Source organism: Chrysemys picta, chromosome 4 (genome assembly GCF_011386835.1).
Source record: "Chrysemys picta bellii isolate R12L10 chromosome 4, ASM1138683v2, whole genome shotgun sequence".
NCBI lineage: Eukaryota > Metazoa > Chordata > Testudines > Emydidae > Chrysemys > Chrysemys picta.
In genome coordinates this window covers 25,087,263-25,103,923 of record NC_088794.1, presented here as the reverse complement: position 1 = coordinate 25,103,923, position 16,661 = coordinate 25,087,263, and the positions used below count along the sequence as shown (strand labels likewise).

General features: G+C 47.7%; 1 protein-coding gene and 1 long non-coding RNA gene across 4 annotated transcripts in view; one reads left to right on the top strand and one right to left on the bottom strand.

The window, feature by feature from the left end:
• The window catches only part of CLCF1 (cardiotrophin like cytokine factor 1), a 49,854-nt gene that overhangs the window by 1,987 nt on the left and 31,206 nt on the right, over nucleotides 1-16,661 (top strand). The window contains exon 1 of one of the 3 annotated variants that reach the window (XM_024114861.3): nucleotides 8,814-8,964. The exons of 1 other annotated variant lie outside the window; for it this stretch is intronic. In XM_024114861.3, coding sequence (XP_023970629.1) covers nucleotides 8,949-8,964 — 16 coding nt within the window. In that variant the 5' untranslated portion in view covers nucleotides 8,814-8,948. Of the gene's footprint in view, nucleotides 1-8,813; nucleotides 8,965-9,528; nucleotides 9,868-16,661 lie in introns of those variants that run through there. One more of the 3 variants, XM_008178281.4, reaches the window with a different exon arrangement.
• Nucleotides 5,175-9,361, bottom strand: LOC122174476 (uncharacterized). Its single transcript, XR_006176342.2, has 3 exons — nucleotides 8,906-9,361; nucleotides 7,908-8,007; nucleotides 5,175-5,468 (listed from the first exon to the last, which is right to left on the bottom strand). It is a non-coding gene; the product is annotated as an uncharacterized LOC122174476 (long non-coding RNA).

The window sequence follows — 16,661 nt, the reverse complement described above, 5'->3', positions numbered from 1 at the left end:
GTTGTCAGGCTTGGTAACTGCAACAGTCCCTCATTACTACCCTCCTAGCATCTATCATGTTCACTTGTTGTGTTGGCTTTTAATAATGATTGGAGCTCTTTGGAGTAGGGACCATCCTTTATTCTGTGTTTGTGATGTCTGTGCATTCTCGTGAAATGGAGCCCTGATCCTAATTTAAGCAAGAGAACTACAGGGTTAACCCTCTCCAGAGCCAGAGGAGAGATGCTGAGATTATCTTACTTTAAGACAACGTAGCGGCCTTATGCTTAATACTACTTCGCTTGCAATAAATCCCACAGCCCCTTGAGGCATAAACATGTGTCTGAGGCATTGCCCCTCCTTTCTTTCCCATCTCCTTTCCTTTCTTTTCCCCATCTCTCTCTGGTTAATATGTTTAGGGTGTGTTGCTTAGTATGGGGTGGAGGGGGCGGGGAATGGAGGGGATGACAGGTTGAGGTGAGAACCCCAAAGTCCAGAGCCCTCTCTGAATCTCCTAGAACAGGTACAGCCAGGGAAGCTGGAGGGCCAAGTCCCCACCGTCCCTGAATTAGCTCAATAACTCTCTGGCACAGTAACTCCTTGGCTTCTCTGCTGGGAGCCCATTAGGTGGTGCCCATTAGGATTGTGGATGTTGGGGACTGGGTTCAGACCCACCAAACATGTTACATATGGGATTTCCGTGCCCACCATAGAATGGGCTCTGGGTGCAGTCCTGCAGAGAGGTGAAGAACCAGAACTGCATCCCTGTGCCCCTGCAATGGGATCTGGGTTTAGCCTTCAGAAGGAGGAGAAGAACTGGAACTGGACATTAGTGGCCCCTGGAAGAGGCTCTTGGCACAGCCTCTTTTCCTCCCAAGAGGAGGAGAAGAACCAGATTTGGTGTTTAGAGTGTCCGTTCCAGCGCTTGAACAGCAACCGGGCTCCTATGGAGCGAGCATCCCCATGAGGATCTCTGGCCTCGGGGCTCAGAGTTTTATGGAGCTGTGGATAGGACACAGCTGGCTGGGATCGTGATGCACACACCTCTGCAGTGTCCAAAGCCATGTGTACCCCTCCCCTCTTCTCTCCTGACCTCCCAGATCCTGCACTGACTAGACACAGGGGAGGCTAACACTAGGCGAGGAGTGGGGGGGGCTTGAGTCTGTGGAGCCCTTAAGTTAGGTCAGGGAGAGTCTATAACCCCCTCTTGGGGAGACTCCCACACCCACACAAGGTCAATCTCATCATAGTATGGCCCTCCCAACCAACCAACCAACCAACCCACTCACGCAGGGTCAGCTCTCCCAAGCGCCACCATCAACTGCTCCCCCACTCCTCATTCACACAGGGTCAGTCCTGCCTATTCCGCAGCACAGCCCTCTCCCGCCCTGCAATTACACAGGGTCAGCACCCCCTGCTCCCCAGGACTTCTCCCCCATTTCTCACACAGGGTCAGCTCCTGCTGCTCCACAGCACTGATCCCCCCCACATTCGGCTCCCCCCAAGCACCATTGACCATACTCTCACAGGACAGCCCCTGTACTACTGCTCCCCAGTACTGCGTCTCCACACTCAAACAAGGTCACCCCTCACTCTCCAGTACTGCTTCCCCACCCCACCCTCTCACAGACTCAGCCATCACTGCCCACCCCCCCATACACACTCACTCAGGGTCAAGTCACATACACTCCAGAACCACTGGCTCCCTGCAGAGACTGTCCTGACCAACACAGCAGCCGGTTCATATAGATCTTTACTTATTTTCTGTGGGCTTTGTTTTGAGAGACAGACAGACACAGCTGGTCTTTCGGTTCTGGCAAACTATTGCATTTCATGTTTTGCCCAGCAGGGGGTGACAGGTGCTTATCACTGCACTGAGAAATGGGGAAGCCAAGTGTCTGCTCTGTGTGTGGAGAAATCCCCTGGCTGACTCCCAGCAGAGTCACCTGGAATCCCCTTGGAAGTGGGAGGGGACAGAGCTGCAGGCTGGGCCCCTGAGATCCCAGCCCCAGGTTCTCACTTGGGGGGGGGGCGCATTTTAGAGGCTTGGGGAGGATTTAAAGTAGGAAATTGAAGGGTCACCAGAGTTCCAAATCTCCCCTCTGCAGAGGTTTCAGTGTTCTGCTCTCTGGTCTCAGGGGTAGGGGATCTGTAGACTGCTGTCCCACATATCCCTACGTGTCTCACTGTGAGGCTGTTCTTCTTTCTCTAATTCCCATCTCTAAGGGGACCTCTGGACTCAACTTTCAATCCTGCAGGGGTGGGATAACGCCATGGAGGGAGCTCTGGGGTATTCAACTATCATCCAAAGCAGAGAGGAAAGAGGGGCTGATGAGAAGGCAGAAGAGATGGGTAGGTGGCATGGGGAATTGATGAGAAGGAAGGAGAGATGGGCACAGTCTAGACAGGAGAGTGTGTGGGGGGGTCAGTGGGAAGGGGAGGGAAGGTGGAGTAAGCAGGGATGGGAGCGAGTCCAATGGAAAGGTCAGCAAGTGGGAGGCTTGGCTGGCTGGTGGCGCCGCTGGAGGGCGAATGTGCAACTCACGCTCTGCAGAAAGTGAGGTCAGCCTCCCACGATGCTTCCTGTGACGTCGCCCAGGAGCGGGGTGCCTGGGGGGTGGGCAAGAGGAGCTCAGCTCGCCTGCCAAGGGGATAGGAGAGCTTGTCAGCCTGCCAGGGTGTGCGTTACCCACTGAGCCAAGCTGGCCAGGTGGAGCCCTTGGCTCTGTGAGTATCCCCTCCCACGCAGAGGACGTCCCAGCCCAGTGCCATGGAGACGACCAATGTCCTAAACAATGCGGCCGCCAAGCAGAGGAGGCAGGCTAGACTGGGAGCAGGCTGCTCAGACACACATCCTCTGGGGACTGCCTGTTGTCACATGGCTCTCATCCCTGATTCTGTGAGCCCCATCACCATGGCTGGACTGAGCCACTCCATGGAGGGCCTGTAGACATTCCATCTGCATTAAGAGCAGCTCATGGCTGGCCTAGAACCCACAGGCAGGGTCTGATATAGCCATTGCACTCCTCGTTCTTGTGCTGTCTCTAAAACAACCATCAGCATGGCATATAAGCTCCATCTTCATGGCTTGTCTGGAACTCATGGGCAGGGCCTGAGGCCATCCCTGAGCCATTGAACTTGCTGTATAGTGTTTTGGGTACAAATTGTTTCCCAAAGTGCTTCACAATTAAAGAATCTACCTGTGATGTTCCCAAGTGAGGAGAGAGTCAGGAAGAGTGATCAAGGGAGGCTTCTACACAAGTTCCATTGTAATGCCTCCTGAGGGGGAATTGTAGGGAGCACAGGGCAGCAGGGGGAACCTGCTGCTGCACCGGTATGAGGGGAGTGCTGTCTGCCAGGTGGGAGGGAACAACAGGGAATGAGCTTTACAGACACCAAGTTAGCCGAGCAGCTCCAAGGACTCTCTGTGGAGAAAACCCAGTGAGAAGTGACACGAAGGTTCTAAGCCCAGCTTCCTGCCTCTGATCTGGTGGAAGGGAAGGGAGCAGCCTTGAAACCTGCCACCAGCAATGCTACCCAACAGTCTCTCCCAGACAGAGTCTGAAGCAGCCAGGGCCATGGGGCATCCAAGTATCACCCACGTGAGCCACATACCGGGGACGCTGTACCCTATTCTTAGATACAATCTGCCCAAGAGCCCTCTGGGATACACAAAGAGCCCAGAAGATGGGCGGGGCTTTGGAGGGGTGACCCTCCCATCAGCTCTTGTCTGCAGGGCAGCTCCAGCCCACCAGCTCCAAGGCTGCTGAGAGGCCTAGTATGACAGATGGGGCCAGCTGGCCCCCATCTCAAACCTGTTGCTCATCCCAGACCCTGCCAAGCAAAGCCTCAGTGCCAATAGCCATGTCCTGGCTGGAACCTGCCCAGACCCAGCTTTCCTTGTTAACACCCCCCAAAATGGGGAGGATCCAGACAGCGCCTGGGACTGCTTGGGGAGGAGTGGGAAGCTCTCTCCCTGGGTGAGGAAGGGCTTTCCTCTCTCCTCCTCTCTAACAGCCCCACCACTGCTCCAGGCAGCCACACAGACAAGGGTCAGGATGACACTTGATTGGTCTCAGGGAACCGAGCCCCCACCCCCATGGCTGCCCCATCAGCCACCACTTCCCACCCAGCCAAGGGGAGGCAGTTTATTGTGAGCCCCAGCTTCTCCAGCCCAGAACCCTTTCCCTGCAAAACACAGCAGCATCAGCCCTATGTGGTGCTGAGGAAGCCTGGGGAGGACCCCTTTTAGGGTACAGCTACACTGTAACTGGGAGCGTGCTTTCCAGCGCGGGTAGACAGTCACGCATTAGCTCTGCTCAAGCTATTACACTAAATATAGTAGTGTGGCCACAGATTCATGGGTGGTAGCTCGGGCTAGCCACCCGAGTACAAACCTGCCCGACCCCCTGGGTACATTGTTAGGGGTGGCTAGCCTGAGCAGCCGCCTGTGCTGCCATGGCCCCGCTAGTATTTTCAGCGGACTAGCTCGAGCAGAGCTAGAACATCTATCTGCCCGCACTGGCAAGCACGCTCCCAGTTGCAGAGTATCTATACCCTTAGTCTCCTGCCTAGCTCTTGCACCCAGGCACCAAGACTGCAGTCAGCTACCTGACCTTTGGCTCGGGTGTTTCAGCTCCCTAAGATTACGACTGCACCATGGTGACCTCTGGACACAGGAGACTTAAGTGCTTCTTTCCCCAGCTGTTAGCTGTAGGGGGCTTCCCTATCAACCTGCTGGAAGGGGAGGCCAAATACTCTGCAGCACCACTAAGAAGGCCAGGCAGAAATATACTGTTGGGGGGACTGTCCCATATTGACATGCACAAGGAACTACACTGGACTGGTTGAGCATCCATGGTGCTTAAATAGTGAAGATGGGAGCATCCAGAAGAGATGGTCCCCAAGGTGGGGGGAATGTCTGGGGTGGGATGGGGTCCCTGATGCAGTGAAGGTTGGGGTATAAAGGAAATAGCCAGGCAGGGGTAGGGGTTGAGAGAACTTTCCCCACAGTGCTGCCCCTCACCTAGAGACTTGGGACTGAACCTCTTCCCCGTTCCCCCCCCACGTGAATATAAACTGGGACATCCTTACAGCAGGTTATACTAGCCAGAGCAAAGTGAGAGGGGCTGAGGGTAACCCCACTTCCCAAGCTCTGGTACTGTGATACCACATCTCCCAGGGAGGGACTTTTCCCTATGTTGAGTGAAGGAGGGGAAGAGGCTCTAGGAAGGACAAAGTTACTATCAGTATCAGTAGCTTTATTGGGATGAGAAGATATTTTATTAAGCTAATCCAGTGAGCTTCTCTTGCTCTGTCTCAGGGCTGCAATCGTGGCAGGGTCTGTTTGACTGGAACTGGGAAGCAGTTCCTTTTCGTAAAAGCAAAAAGACCCCAATTCAGTCAGTCTGTGCCTGAGGAAGGGATTGCTTCTAGCTTTCAACGTTTGTTCTTCAGCCCTTGCTCTGTTTGTCCTTCTGTCGCTTCATCTGAATGACAGAAAATGAGAAATAAAGGGATTCTCCCCCCCCCCCAGTCTGTCCCACATTCAGAGATCTTGTTCTAGGTTATTGGGGATTCCACCACCTCCCCGGGTATTACAGGGGTATAGAGTGTGACTCAGTCCTGAAGAAAAGCGTGGAATTGGGGAACCTTACAAAGAGGCACCTACTTTTCTTTTCTTTTCTTTTCTTTTCTTTTCTTTTCTTTTCTTTTCTTCCCACTCCCCTCCCTCTGTCTCTTGTTACCTGTGGCTGGCAGGCATGAATGCTGAAAGCTAGTGTTGTGCAATGTCCCTCTGCGGAAGGGTAAACCCCCAGTTTTCCGAAGCCAAGAAAAGAATTTCCTTGTCTCTAATTGCTCAGCAATATCAGTGGGTCTCCAAAGCTTTCCTGGTGGCATATCGCACTGCCCCATTCCCGCCTGCCAGCTCTGAGCAGTTTTTAAAAAAAAAAAAAGCATTCCCTTGGATTGAGAACGAAACAAACACAATTTCAGACGTGCATTCTGGGCTCACATTTTGCCTGTTAATGTTGCAAAGGAAACAATCCCCCATTTTAACCAGCCTGTAACCTACATTTCCCTACAGTCAGATATTGTGTATCTAATAAAAACATGGGATGGAATAAGGATATTGGGGGTGTATGTGTACATATTACACACTTAGAATTGTGTTTATCTAAAAAGAAATACAGAAGTGTACATAAATATGTCAGTATTTGTATTGTAGATATTCATATCATTGTATGTATTGCCATATAGGCTCACTTAAATCTGTTTGTGTATTTGTTACATAAATCAATATACACACACGTATATAAATGATTATACATAACAAGTTGTAAATGATAGCAGAGCTGCTGTTTAAGAAATGGCAGAAAACTTGAGTTATTCACACTCTTATGGTGAGTACCACCAAAGAGAAAAAAATAGTTGAAGAACTTTCAAACAAAAATGTTGCGATATTGGGTGCTTTTAAAACCCTGGTTGTATTTTAAACTAATTTTTAGGAGCTTCAGGCACTGTTTAAAAATCTAAGACAAGTTGTAAGTGCCTTTGTTTTACACAAAGCATTAAGAGAAAACTTGCAAAAATGAATGCATTTCTCTCTTTCTCTCCCCCCTCCCCACAGTTAAAAGGATTGTAATAGTTTTTTTCTTTTCCACAAAGTATAAATACTAGTAAAGTTTTAACAACAACAGCAACAAGTATGGTTCACAAATGAAAATAATTTTGAATCCATTGATTGTATTTTGTTCTACAGAACAAAAAGCTCTCCCTGCTTTTCTTGTTTGAAAAAAATGTAAATATTTACTAATGTGAATAAACAGGGTTTGGGATTTTTTGTCTGTTTTTTATTTTTGCTTTTTTTGCTTTTCCCATATCCCCAACAAACCAAGTTTAATAACATTTGATAGTTTATTTTAAATGCAAAGTTTATTTCCAAAGTTCTCATCTAGTTTAGAGAGACACCAAGAGCAAAGCTTGTCCCATAAATGAGGCTAATTAAAAAGAAACTCTTTTTTAGCTGTTGCACTATGCAAAAAAGAAATATTCTTGTTTGTAAATCTTTTAAGAAAAAAAGTCACGCATCTATATTAAACCAGACTTCTAAAACCAAACAAAACTTGAGTTTTTACACAGATCTTGACGTTTTTTATGTCATTCTCTAGAGCAGTTGTTCAGAGAGGGAAAACTCACTGAATTTGGACACCAGTGCTACACAATACTGCAATGAGTTTTGTGTGTATTTTGCAAACTGGTGAATGGGAATTTTGCCAGAGGAAGGACTGCAGGATTGGGCCCATACCATGATGTAGTTCTTGTGCACACACAAATATATGTGTAGATGCAAAACAAGGGAGAAACAGAATGATGACTATAAATGCCTGCAGAACCTATTAGACTTTTAAATGCATTTAAATTTACATTGTGTGTGTATATATATAAGGTGTGTGTTAAGTATTTATTGTACATAAAATATTCCTGGAGGAAGGGATGATGTCTTTTTGGACATTGGTCACCTGTTTTAGGGAGGAAATATTTATTCTGCTGCATTTAGATTTAGCAAAATATTTTTAATTATTAAATATTTCAGATTTTGAAAGCAGACACATTTATTTTGAAAAATAACACCAAGCAGATGGGAAAGCTGCCTCTGCATCTAACTTTGTAAAAAGTTGGAGCCTAGTGCTGAGTCACAATATGCAGTTGAAAGGTCTTGTGTTGAAATGGGGCTATGATGCCTTTTGCTGATTAATGAATCACAAATCTAACCCCCCCCCCCACACACACACACAAAGGGAGGAAGAAAGAATGAATGAAAAATAGAAAATGTGTGAACTTTAGTGAGGGGGGAGGGGAGAAACTCAGAATTCAACCCCCCAGAAACCCCACAACTCTCCTTTCATCAAAATATTTGCACTCACCCCCATCCATCCCATTCTGGTGTCTGTCGCCTGGTGAAATGCTTAGCAGGGTTAGTCACCTGCTGATGACTAAACCACTGCACGCGGCTTCCTTTTCTCCCTTGTTTAGAGAAAACAATTAAAAAAAAATCAACAATCAACTGTATTTGGTTTCCCATGAAAGGTCAGCAGAAAGCGGAGAAAAAAATGAATGAACCAGTATAACTTTTCCAAGTCCCGCATCTGGCATTTGGGCTGGGGCAAGGGCAGAGGGCTGCCTTTGGGCTTGTAGGGTTTTTTCTTATGGGCAAAACTTTAAAAAAAAAATTCTGGAATGTGAGGAAGAGAGAGAAAGAGGAGCGAGGGGCTGAACATTATAGAAAGGAGAGGAGAGACTGAGACAGATTCTGTCATCTATCTATCTATCTATCTATCTATCTATCTATCTATCTATCTATCTATCTATCTATCTATCTATCTATCTCCTTCCTTTTTCCCTTCTTTCTGTTGTCTATGTATATTTCTCTCTCTCTTTCCTTCTTCTTTTTTTCCATCTGTCTGTATCTTTCCTTCTTTCTCTCTCTCTCTCCATCTTTCTCTGACTGTGCCCTTCTCTCTCACTCACTGCCCCCCCCATCTCTCTGACACTCCGATGTTTCTGACACAGGGTGGCACCGCATGCTTACCTCACCCCCTCCTACTAAAACTTTCTTTTGTAGAAAAGAGAATAACCAATCTGCCTCTACCTCTCCTCCTCTCCCCCCTTTGCACCCCCCCCCCTCCCCCAGGGACTGGTGTTTCAGCTTGTGGTTAAAGCTTTACACGTCAGGAAAAAAAAAGAGGGCTAAAGAATATCCTCATAAAAAAAAAAAAGAAAGAAAGAAAACCACACACCAACCCAAACCAAACCCTAAATGAGTGGGATTGGCAAATGGGATTATTAATCCTGGCCAAAAATAAAGGACCGCAGACTCTGTGCAGCCCCCTTGGAGAAAGGAAGCACTAAATCACAAACCTACCTTGAAGGGCTGCAAGTCCTGAGTGTAGCTTTGGCTTTACCAAATGGATTTCAGAGCAGGTAGGGAGACCTCTACACCTTTCCCAACCTCCCCTTCTCCAAAGGGAAGCCAGCCCTCCCCCTCCTCCTTGCCTGCTGCGTCCCATCTCCCCTCCCCACCCAGCGCGCCCTCCACCCACAACTCTTTGGGAAACACTCTTTAATTTTTCGCAATCTCTTTCCACTCAATGCCATTAACAAAAGCTTTGCAACATCCAAAGATCTGGGGTGTGTGTGAAAGGGGTGGCATTCCCCCCTATCCTCTAAGATCTATTTTTAAAATGTCTCTTTTTTTTCCTCCTCCTCTTGCTTTCAGAAAAGCATGTCGCCCTTTAGTTCCATAGCTCCCTACCTTTGCCCAAAGCTGAAGAGCCAAGGGGGGGAGGAGGGGAAAAAGAGAAAAATGAATGGAGCCTGCTCTTGTGTACAATTGCATCAAATACATTCTTGAAAGCAACCTGGTTCTGCTTAACACTTGAATTTAAAAAAAAAAAAAGCAAGCAGCTTGGAGAGAGGGTGTATGCAATTTTTTTTATTCTTGCATTCCTGGACACCAATCAAAAGAGCAAATCAAGGGAGGTGGAAAGGGGGAGAGAGCGAGCGAGCATGTTTAAAACTTTGTGCGCACACACACACACACACACCAAAAAAAATATCCTAGACAGCTTTTTCCACCTAACACCCAAGCAAACACAAACCAAAACAAATAGGGAAGAGGAAAAAGAGAGGGGGAGAGAGAGAGAGAGACAGGGCAGAACGATCAGGGAGAAAGTGAGGCTTCGCCATTCGCTTGGGGCTTTGGGTTTAGAGTAATAACTAATCAAAAAGTTTGTTTTCTATTGAACAAATTCTGCAGCCTTCCTTCCCCCACCCCAACCCCACAATCTGAGTCTACTATGCTATATGTTTCTGGGGAGATTTCAGGTAAGACTGAAGCGTCTCTACTATTTTGGCAGGGGATGGGGGTGTAGGGGCGGGGGTCTTGCTGTGCGTGTCGTGTTTTTCTTTTCTGAACCGCTGCTGATTCTAATTTGATTTGATTAAAACGTCTGTCTGGCTTTGTGATTGATTTAAGACTTTCCCCCCTTTTTTTTCTTTGCTTTCTCTCGTTCTCTCTTTTCCATGCATGTTTGTGATTACTGTGGGGGAAATGCCGCTTAGCACGGAGAATTAAAATCCAGAACTGACAGAGAGAAGAGGAAAATGAAAGTCACCAGTACTTGGAGCAGAAAGATTTTTTTTCTTCCTATGGCTTGATTTAAGCACTTACACCAAAAAAAGAGAAAGGGTTTGGTTGCTAAAATAGTCTGCATTTTTTAATGGATATTGAAGCTAGGTTTCAGGGACACTGAGGAAATACCCTTCTTTGGAAGGTATGCACTCCCCCTTCAAAATTCTCCAGAGCTTTTCTTGGTTGTGAATGACTTTTTTTTTTGTTTGTTAATCTTTGGAGTTTTAACATTTGAAACCTAGTTAGAAAAGTCCCTTTGTGGGGGAGCAAAAAATCTTTTCAAGGAAAGGAACGGTCCCAGAGCATGGAGGGTGTAATTTGTATAAGCAGTAGGGGTTTTGTGTTTTGCAGACTACACTGCAAGCTTTCTGGGAAAGAGGTTGCCATTAAAATAAAATAAAATTGTAAAAACAACCCTTAAAAGGTCAAAATCTTGACTTTCCTGGACTCGCTCTTTTGACAATTATGCTGTTAGGTTTGGTGCACAGGATGAGGTGAGATTCTCCTCCTTTGGATAGAGTCAGTTATTTGAAAAACAAAAAAATTTGTGTTCATTTTTTGTTCCAGACTGGAGGTGCTGGAGTGAGTCAGGAAGGGCATAGTGGGGAAAGTGAGGGAGAAGGGCCAGAAAGTGTGAGGACAGAAAGACTTACCGAACCTATCTCTGTATGGACAGACAGAGACAGAATGAAACCCCAGGGGAGGATTTGCCCTTCAGATCTCTGAGGACTAGAAATCTGAATTCTCCATGCACAATCCCCAGAAACATGCTGTCTGTCTGTCTGGTCTGGAGCTGGCAAGGGCTGTTTCTTGGCCAAGAGTGCGGAACAACGAAAATCTCTGAGCGGATTAAGGAGGGACAGACAAGCTGAGAAATGGAAGAAGAACAATGTACAGAGGAAGGGGAGATGGAGAAGGGCAAGTGTCTAGCAAAATCCAACCTGGTCCCCATCCCATTCTGTCTCCCCAAGTACATGATGCTGGGGGAAGTTGGATTTTCTGTCTTTGGGGAGAAGAGAAGGGAATGAGTCCTAGAACGAGCTGTGAAGCTCAGAGATTCAAAGCCCCTCGGCTTTGTCACTCATCAGAAACACTTGGATCCTGACAGGAACCGATATACCCAGCTCCTATTTGGCAGGCACTGCGAGGGCACAGCCCCTGCGCACATCTGGGCTGCATTAGCCACAAACCAAAAAAAGCCTCCAAAGGGAAATGCAAAGGGCTCTCCTTGTGGGACTGGCTTTGGGGAGGATTTATTCCCTGCTAAGTGGCACATTTTTCCATAAATTAAAACCCTTCCCCACTGTACCTGCACCTACACTCACAAGGCAATTTTTCCTCTCATACACACATGCACACACAGAGAGAGCTGCAGACACACACACACTGGCGCACACATGTACATACACCGGCATACACACACACACACATGCAAACTCCCCTAACAACATCCTCTATATACACACACAGGAAAACTCTTTGACATACTCTTTGGTCCTGCTAGTGAAGGCAGGGGGCTGGACTCGATGACCTTTCAAGGTCCCTTCCAGTTCTAGGAGATAGGATATCTCCATTTATTTATGTATACATGCACACACAGAGGTGCACGCACTGGCAAACTCTCTCACTCACACTTACACCTATGCCAACATAAACACAGGCAAACAGATGGAAACACACCAATTCCAATCCACATGCGAGGCGGGATCTGCAACAGCACAAACAGAAACTACAGTTTGCATCTGCAGTTATTCAGCACCCATGTAAGTGCTAGTGTAGGCAGGGCTCTGACATTTTAGCACTATGTCACCAAGGTCTGTGTGTGTGCATGCTGTGTGCACGCATGCAGGTGCATGGCTTCAGGACACTGACCTGGAGAAGCTGGAGCTCTGACCACACTAGTGCTTGCTCCCTTGCTATCCCCTGGGCAGCTGCACTGAGGTTGACAACCAGACACTAAGTTTGCTCAAGGAGGAACCCAGGCCTGACCTGACCCCACTGAAATAAACAGCAAGACTGGTCTGCAAACTGGCCATGGGTGAGTGAGTAGAGGCACACAGCAGGGACAGAGCCAGCCCAATGAACCATCAGAGAGACAAAGGACATTGTGTGAAGGGTCTAACTAGGGGAAATGCTTGAGAAATGGCTTAGAGAGTGCAGGTCCTGACCACTGTTAGAGTCTGGGTTCCAGCTGCATGGGCAGGTGGGCTAATCCAGACAGGCACATCTTATATGTCTGCACAACATGCTTGCCTGAGCACACATGCTGACATGCTCTCACTCGCACGCTCATGCACGTACAACACACTCACATGAGCATACACACTGACATGCTGCCACTTGCAAGCTCAGGCCTGCACACACACTCGCATAAGCACACATGCTGACATGCCCATGCCCACATATACCTGCTTGCAATACGCACATGGTCCCAACTCACAATGCACATGCTTGTGCTCACATGCTCACATTTGCATGCTCATTCATGCACACACGCTGGCATGTTCACACTCATACACTTATGTATGTACACACACGCTCACATGACCACACGGGCTGACGTCTCCCCACTCATGCATGTGCACACACTAACATGAGCACACATGGCCACATTTGCATCCTCATGCATGTGCACATGTACTCACATGAGTGCAGATGCTTGCATGCATTCACACATAAGCACGCGCACACACCTGAATGTCCAGACACACTCCCCTGCTCATGGATGTACCTCTTCACATGTGCATACTCGCATGCTAACACAAGCACACATTGACATACACTCACATGTTTATGCACACACACACAGAGGCACATATTTCCTGTACTTACTGTCTGAAACACTTGGCTTAACTTTGCCACTAGCAGCATGGAGATTAGGGGATACTAGGGTTATGTCTACACTGCAGAGCTGCACTCGCCCCATTCCTGGGTAGCCATGTCCACATTGGCACAGCAGTTACACATGTTTGGCACTAGGATTTCCGGGATATATCACAGGGTTCTTTGTGCCTCATTAACTCAAGCCACTTTAGGAATTGGTTTGTGGTGTATTGTGAACTACTCTTCACATATAGGAGGATCCTGTCTTCACTGCAGAGTTAACTCAAGTCCCATCCACACACAAAACCGCTTCACTGAGTTTGGTGGTGCTTTCAGCTTAAGTGGCCTGACCAGTCAGGGAGTATAGGTTACACTCGAGTTAGTCCAACTTGTCAGCTGCTAACATGACCACTCTGTGCAACTGGGATGTTATTTTGCAACCTAGCTGTTCTCACTTGAACTAGGCTAACTCAAGAGGAGTTCACTCCAGAGGAGATAACTGTGGTTAATTCTGCAGTGAAGACATAGCCAGGTTAGTTTACTGCTGGCAGAGGAGGTATGGGGGACACAATGGTTTCTGTGGTTGGCTTGTTTGCTAAATTCCTCTGCATGGTTTTCTCCCCTCCTTTCTCATCCTCAGGCTGGCATATGAAGTAGGGAATATGCCCTAATGTTTGAGTCAGAACAGCTGGGTTGTGTTCTATTTATTCACTGTGCCCTAGAGCAGGTCTCCTCCCCTCTCTGGGTCTCAGTGTCACCCTGTGAAGATAGTGAACTTGGCACAGGGCAGCTGGGAGGCTTTGGCCCTGTGTGTGAGCAATTTGAGTTCCTCAGGTGCTAGGTATGGGTAGAGAGTTGGTGAGTCTTAGCTGGGGAAGTCTGGTAGCCTTTCTCAGGAGAATCCCATTGATTCATGGCATGGGGGCATGATCTGAGCTGGCCTGGTTGCTCGGCTCCCTTTCCCTTGGCATCATCACTGTCTTTTCCCCTCCACTCTGACCTTTGCAGGGAATCTACCGCAGCGCTGTCTGGGTTCAGGCCTGGCCCATATGTTTCAGGGCCATCAAGGGATGCTGCAGGCACTGGCCTGGGATCTGCCCAAGGGACAGGTTAAACATGAGCAGCTTGGATTGAGCATGGGCCATGCTGAGGAAAGGAATGAGGGCAAAGTCACTGAATGTTGGGGTGCAGGCTGCAGAGGAAGAGAAATATTGCCAGCAATGCTTTATTATCGTAGTGTAGGCAAGGCATGTGAATGTGTGCATGTGCATCTGTGACTCAGTGTGTGGGTGTGTGTCTCAATCAGTTTGTGTGTGTGTCTCTCTGCCACTTGTATGTGTCTCAATCACAGTTTGTGTGTGTTTGTGTCTGTGTCTCTCAGTGTGTGTGTGGGGAGTGGGGGGAGAGAGAGCGAGAGCTGGGAAGTGCCTTTCCCCAGGCTCACGGGTCTGGATGGAATTAGGGGCCTGCGCACCCATGTTAAACAAGTTTGTTTCCATCATGCTCCTGGCTGGAGCCGGTGATGGGAAATCCAGGCCCAGCTAATTACAGGCCTCGCTGGAGTCTCCCGTGCTCTGATATATTTATAAACATATAGAGGAGACAGGATGTAAACAATCAGTGCGAGCGGGCTCCAAATGTATCGACGGGCGTGTGTGCGAGACAGAGGGGGGGACATGAGGCACAAGGGGGAAGAGGGAAAGGAGGGGCATGGAGTAACCTCACACTCAGACACTAATTCACACCCACACATTCATTCACTCAGTCTCGCACACTCGCTCACACATGCACAGAGGAATGTACTGTATATGATGATAGGAACTAGAAAATGCAAAAAACCCCAAACCAAACCAAAAAAACCAACCCAACCCTCGCTACACCCAATCTGAACCTACAAAGGCCAGACATATGAGAGATGAATTTGGCCCCTGCAGATGTACAGATTCTACCAGAATCTCTCCCTGCATGATCATGCAATACTGGGCAATTCCAACCAGAACATGTTGGGGGAGGGATAGCTCAATGGTTTGAGCATTGGCCTGCTAAACCCAGGGTTGTGAGTTCAATCCTTGAGGGGGCCATTTAGGGATCTGGGGCAAAAATCTGTCTGGGGATTGGTCCTGCTTTGAGCCAAGGGGGTTGGACTAGATGACTTCCTGAGGTCCCTTCTAACCCTGATATTCTATGATTCTAACTGTGCCACTGCCTTCAGTCCTGATCTGAGGAACCCTCTGCTATCCCAGCCCTGGGCTCCCTACACACACACACAACTCTGCCGATGCCTGTGTATTTCAACTACCACCCCCCGGCTATGCTATCCTATCCCTGGACTTCTAACGACCTCCCCCCAGCTGTGTTGGTGCCCATCAGTTCCAAAACCATAGCCCCCAGCTAATCTAGTCTTGGGCTCTCCATACACACAGCTCTGCCAATACTCCTCAATCCCAGCATTGAGCATACAGCCAGGAAATTAAGAGCTATTGTGATATTTGCAGGGATTCCCCCAGGGAGGCCTCATGGCCAGGGGGGTGGACAGGGAATTCCCTACAAAGAGTGTCATAGCTACAGGAGGCAGAGAGATATCTGTGGGGATTCTCTCTGTGTGTGTGTGGTGTTGGTGGACAGTGGAGTGGTGTGACCTGTGTGAAGGTTCCAAAGAGTTAATTCTCCTGTCACATGACAGGGTCAGTAGCCAGTTACTGCAGTGGTAGCTGTTACATCTGGCTGTGAGTCCATGTTTTGTTTGTTGAAAATTAAATAAAATGTCAGCCAAAAATAACAATCACAGAGACATTTAGCCCATTTATAACATTCCACATAGAAACACCTGGCCTGGAGGTCAGCGGAGATAGCTCAACCCCAGACAGATGAGAGGACTACTCAGCCTTCTGTCAGTCTATGCGTTCTCTGAGCCTACATGGCTTCTAATTACAAGCCTGTAAGCCTGACTTCAGTACTGGGCAAACTGGTTGAAACTATAATAAAGAACAATATTGTCAAACATATAGATGAACATAATTTGTTGAGGAAGAGTCAACATTGTTTTAGTAAAGGGAAATCATGCCTCACCAATCTACTAGAATTCTTTGAGGGAGTCAACAAGCATGTGGACCAAGGAGATCCAGTGGATATAGTGTACTTAATTTTTCAGAAAGCCTTTGACAAGGTCCCTCACCAAAGGCTCTTACACAAAGTAAGCTGCCACGGGATAAGAGGGAAGGTGCTCTCATGGATTGGTAACTGGTTAAAAGATAGGAAACAAAGGGTAGATATAAATGGTCAGTTTTCAGAAGGGATGAAGGTAAATAGTGGTGTCCCCCAGGGGTCTGTTCTGGGACCAGTCCTATTCAACATATTCATAAATGATCTGGAAAAAGGGGTCAACAGTGAGGTGACAAAATTTGCAGATGATACAAAATTACTAAAGATAGTTAAGACCCAGGCAGACTGTGAAGAGCTACAAAAGGATTTCTCAAAACTGGGTGACTGGGCAACAAAATGACAGATGAAATTTAATGTTGATAAATGCAAAGTAACGCACATTGGAAAGCATAATCCCAACTATACATATAAAATGATGGGGTCTAAATTTGCTGTTACCACTCAAGAAGGAGTTCTTGGAGTCATTGCGGATAGTTCTGCAGTGGCAGACAAAAAAGGGAAC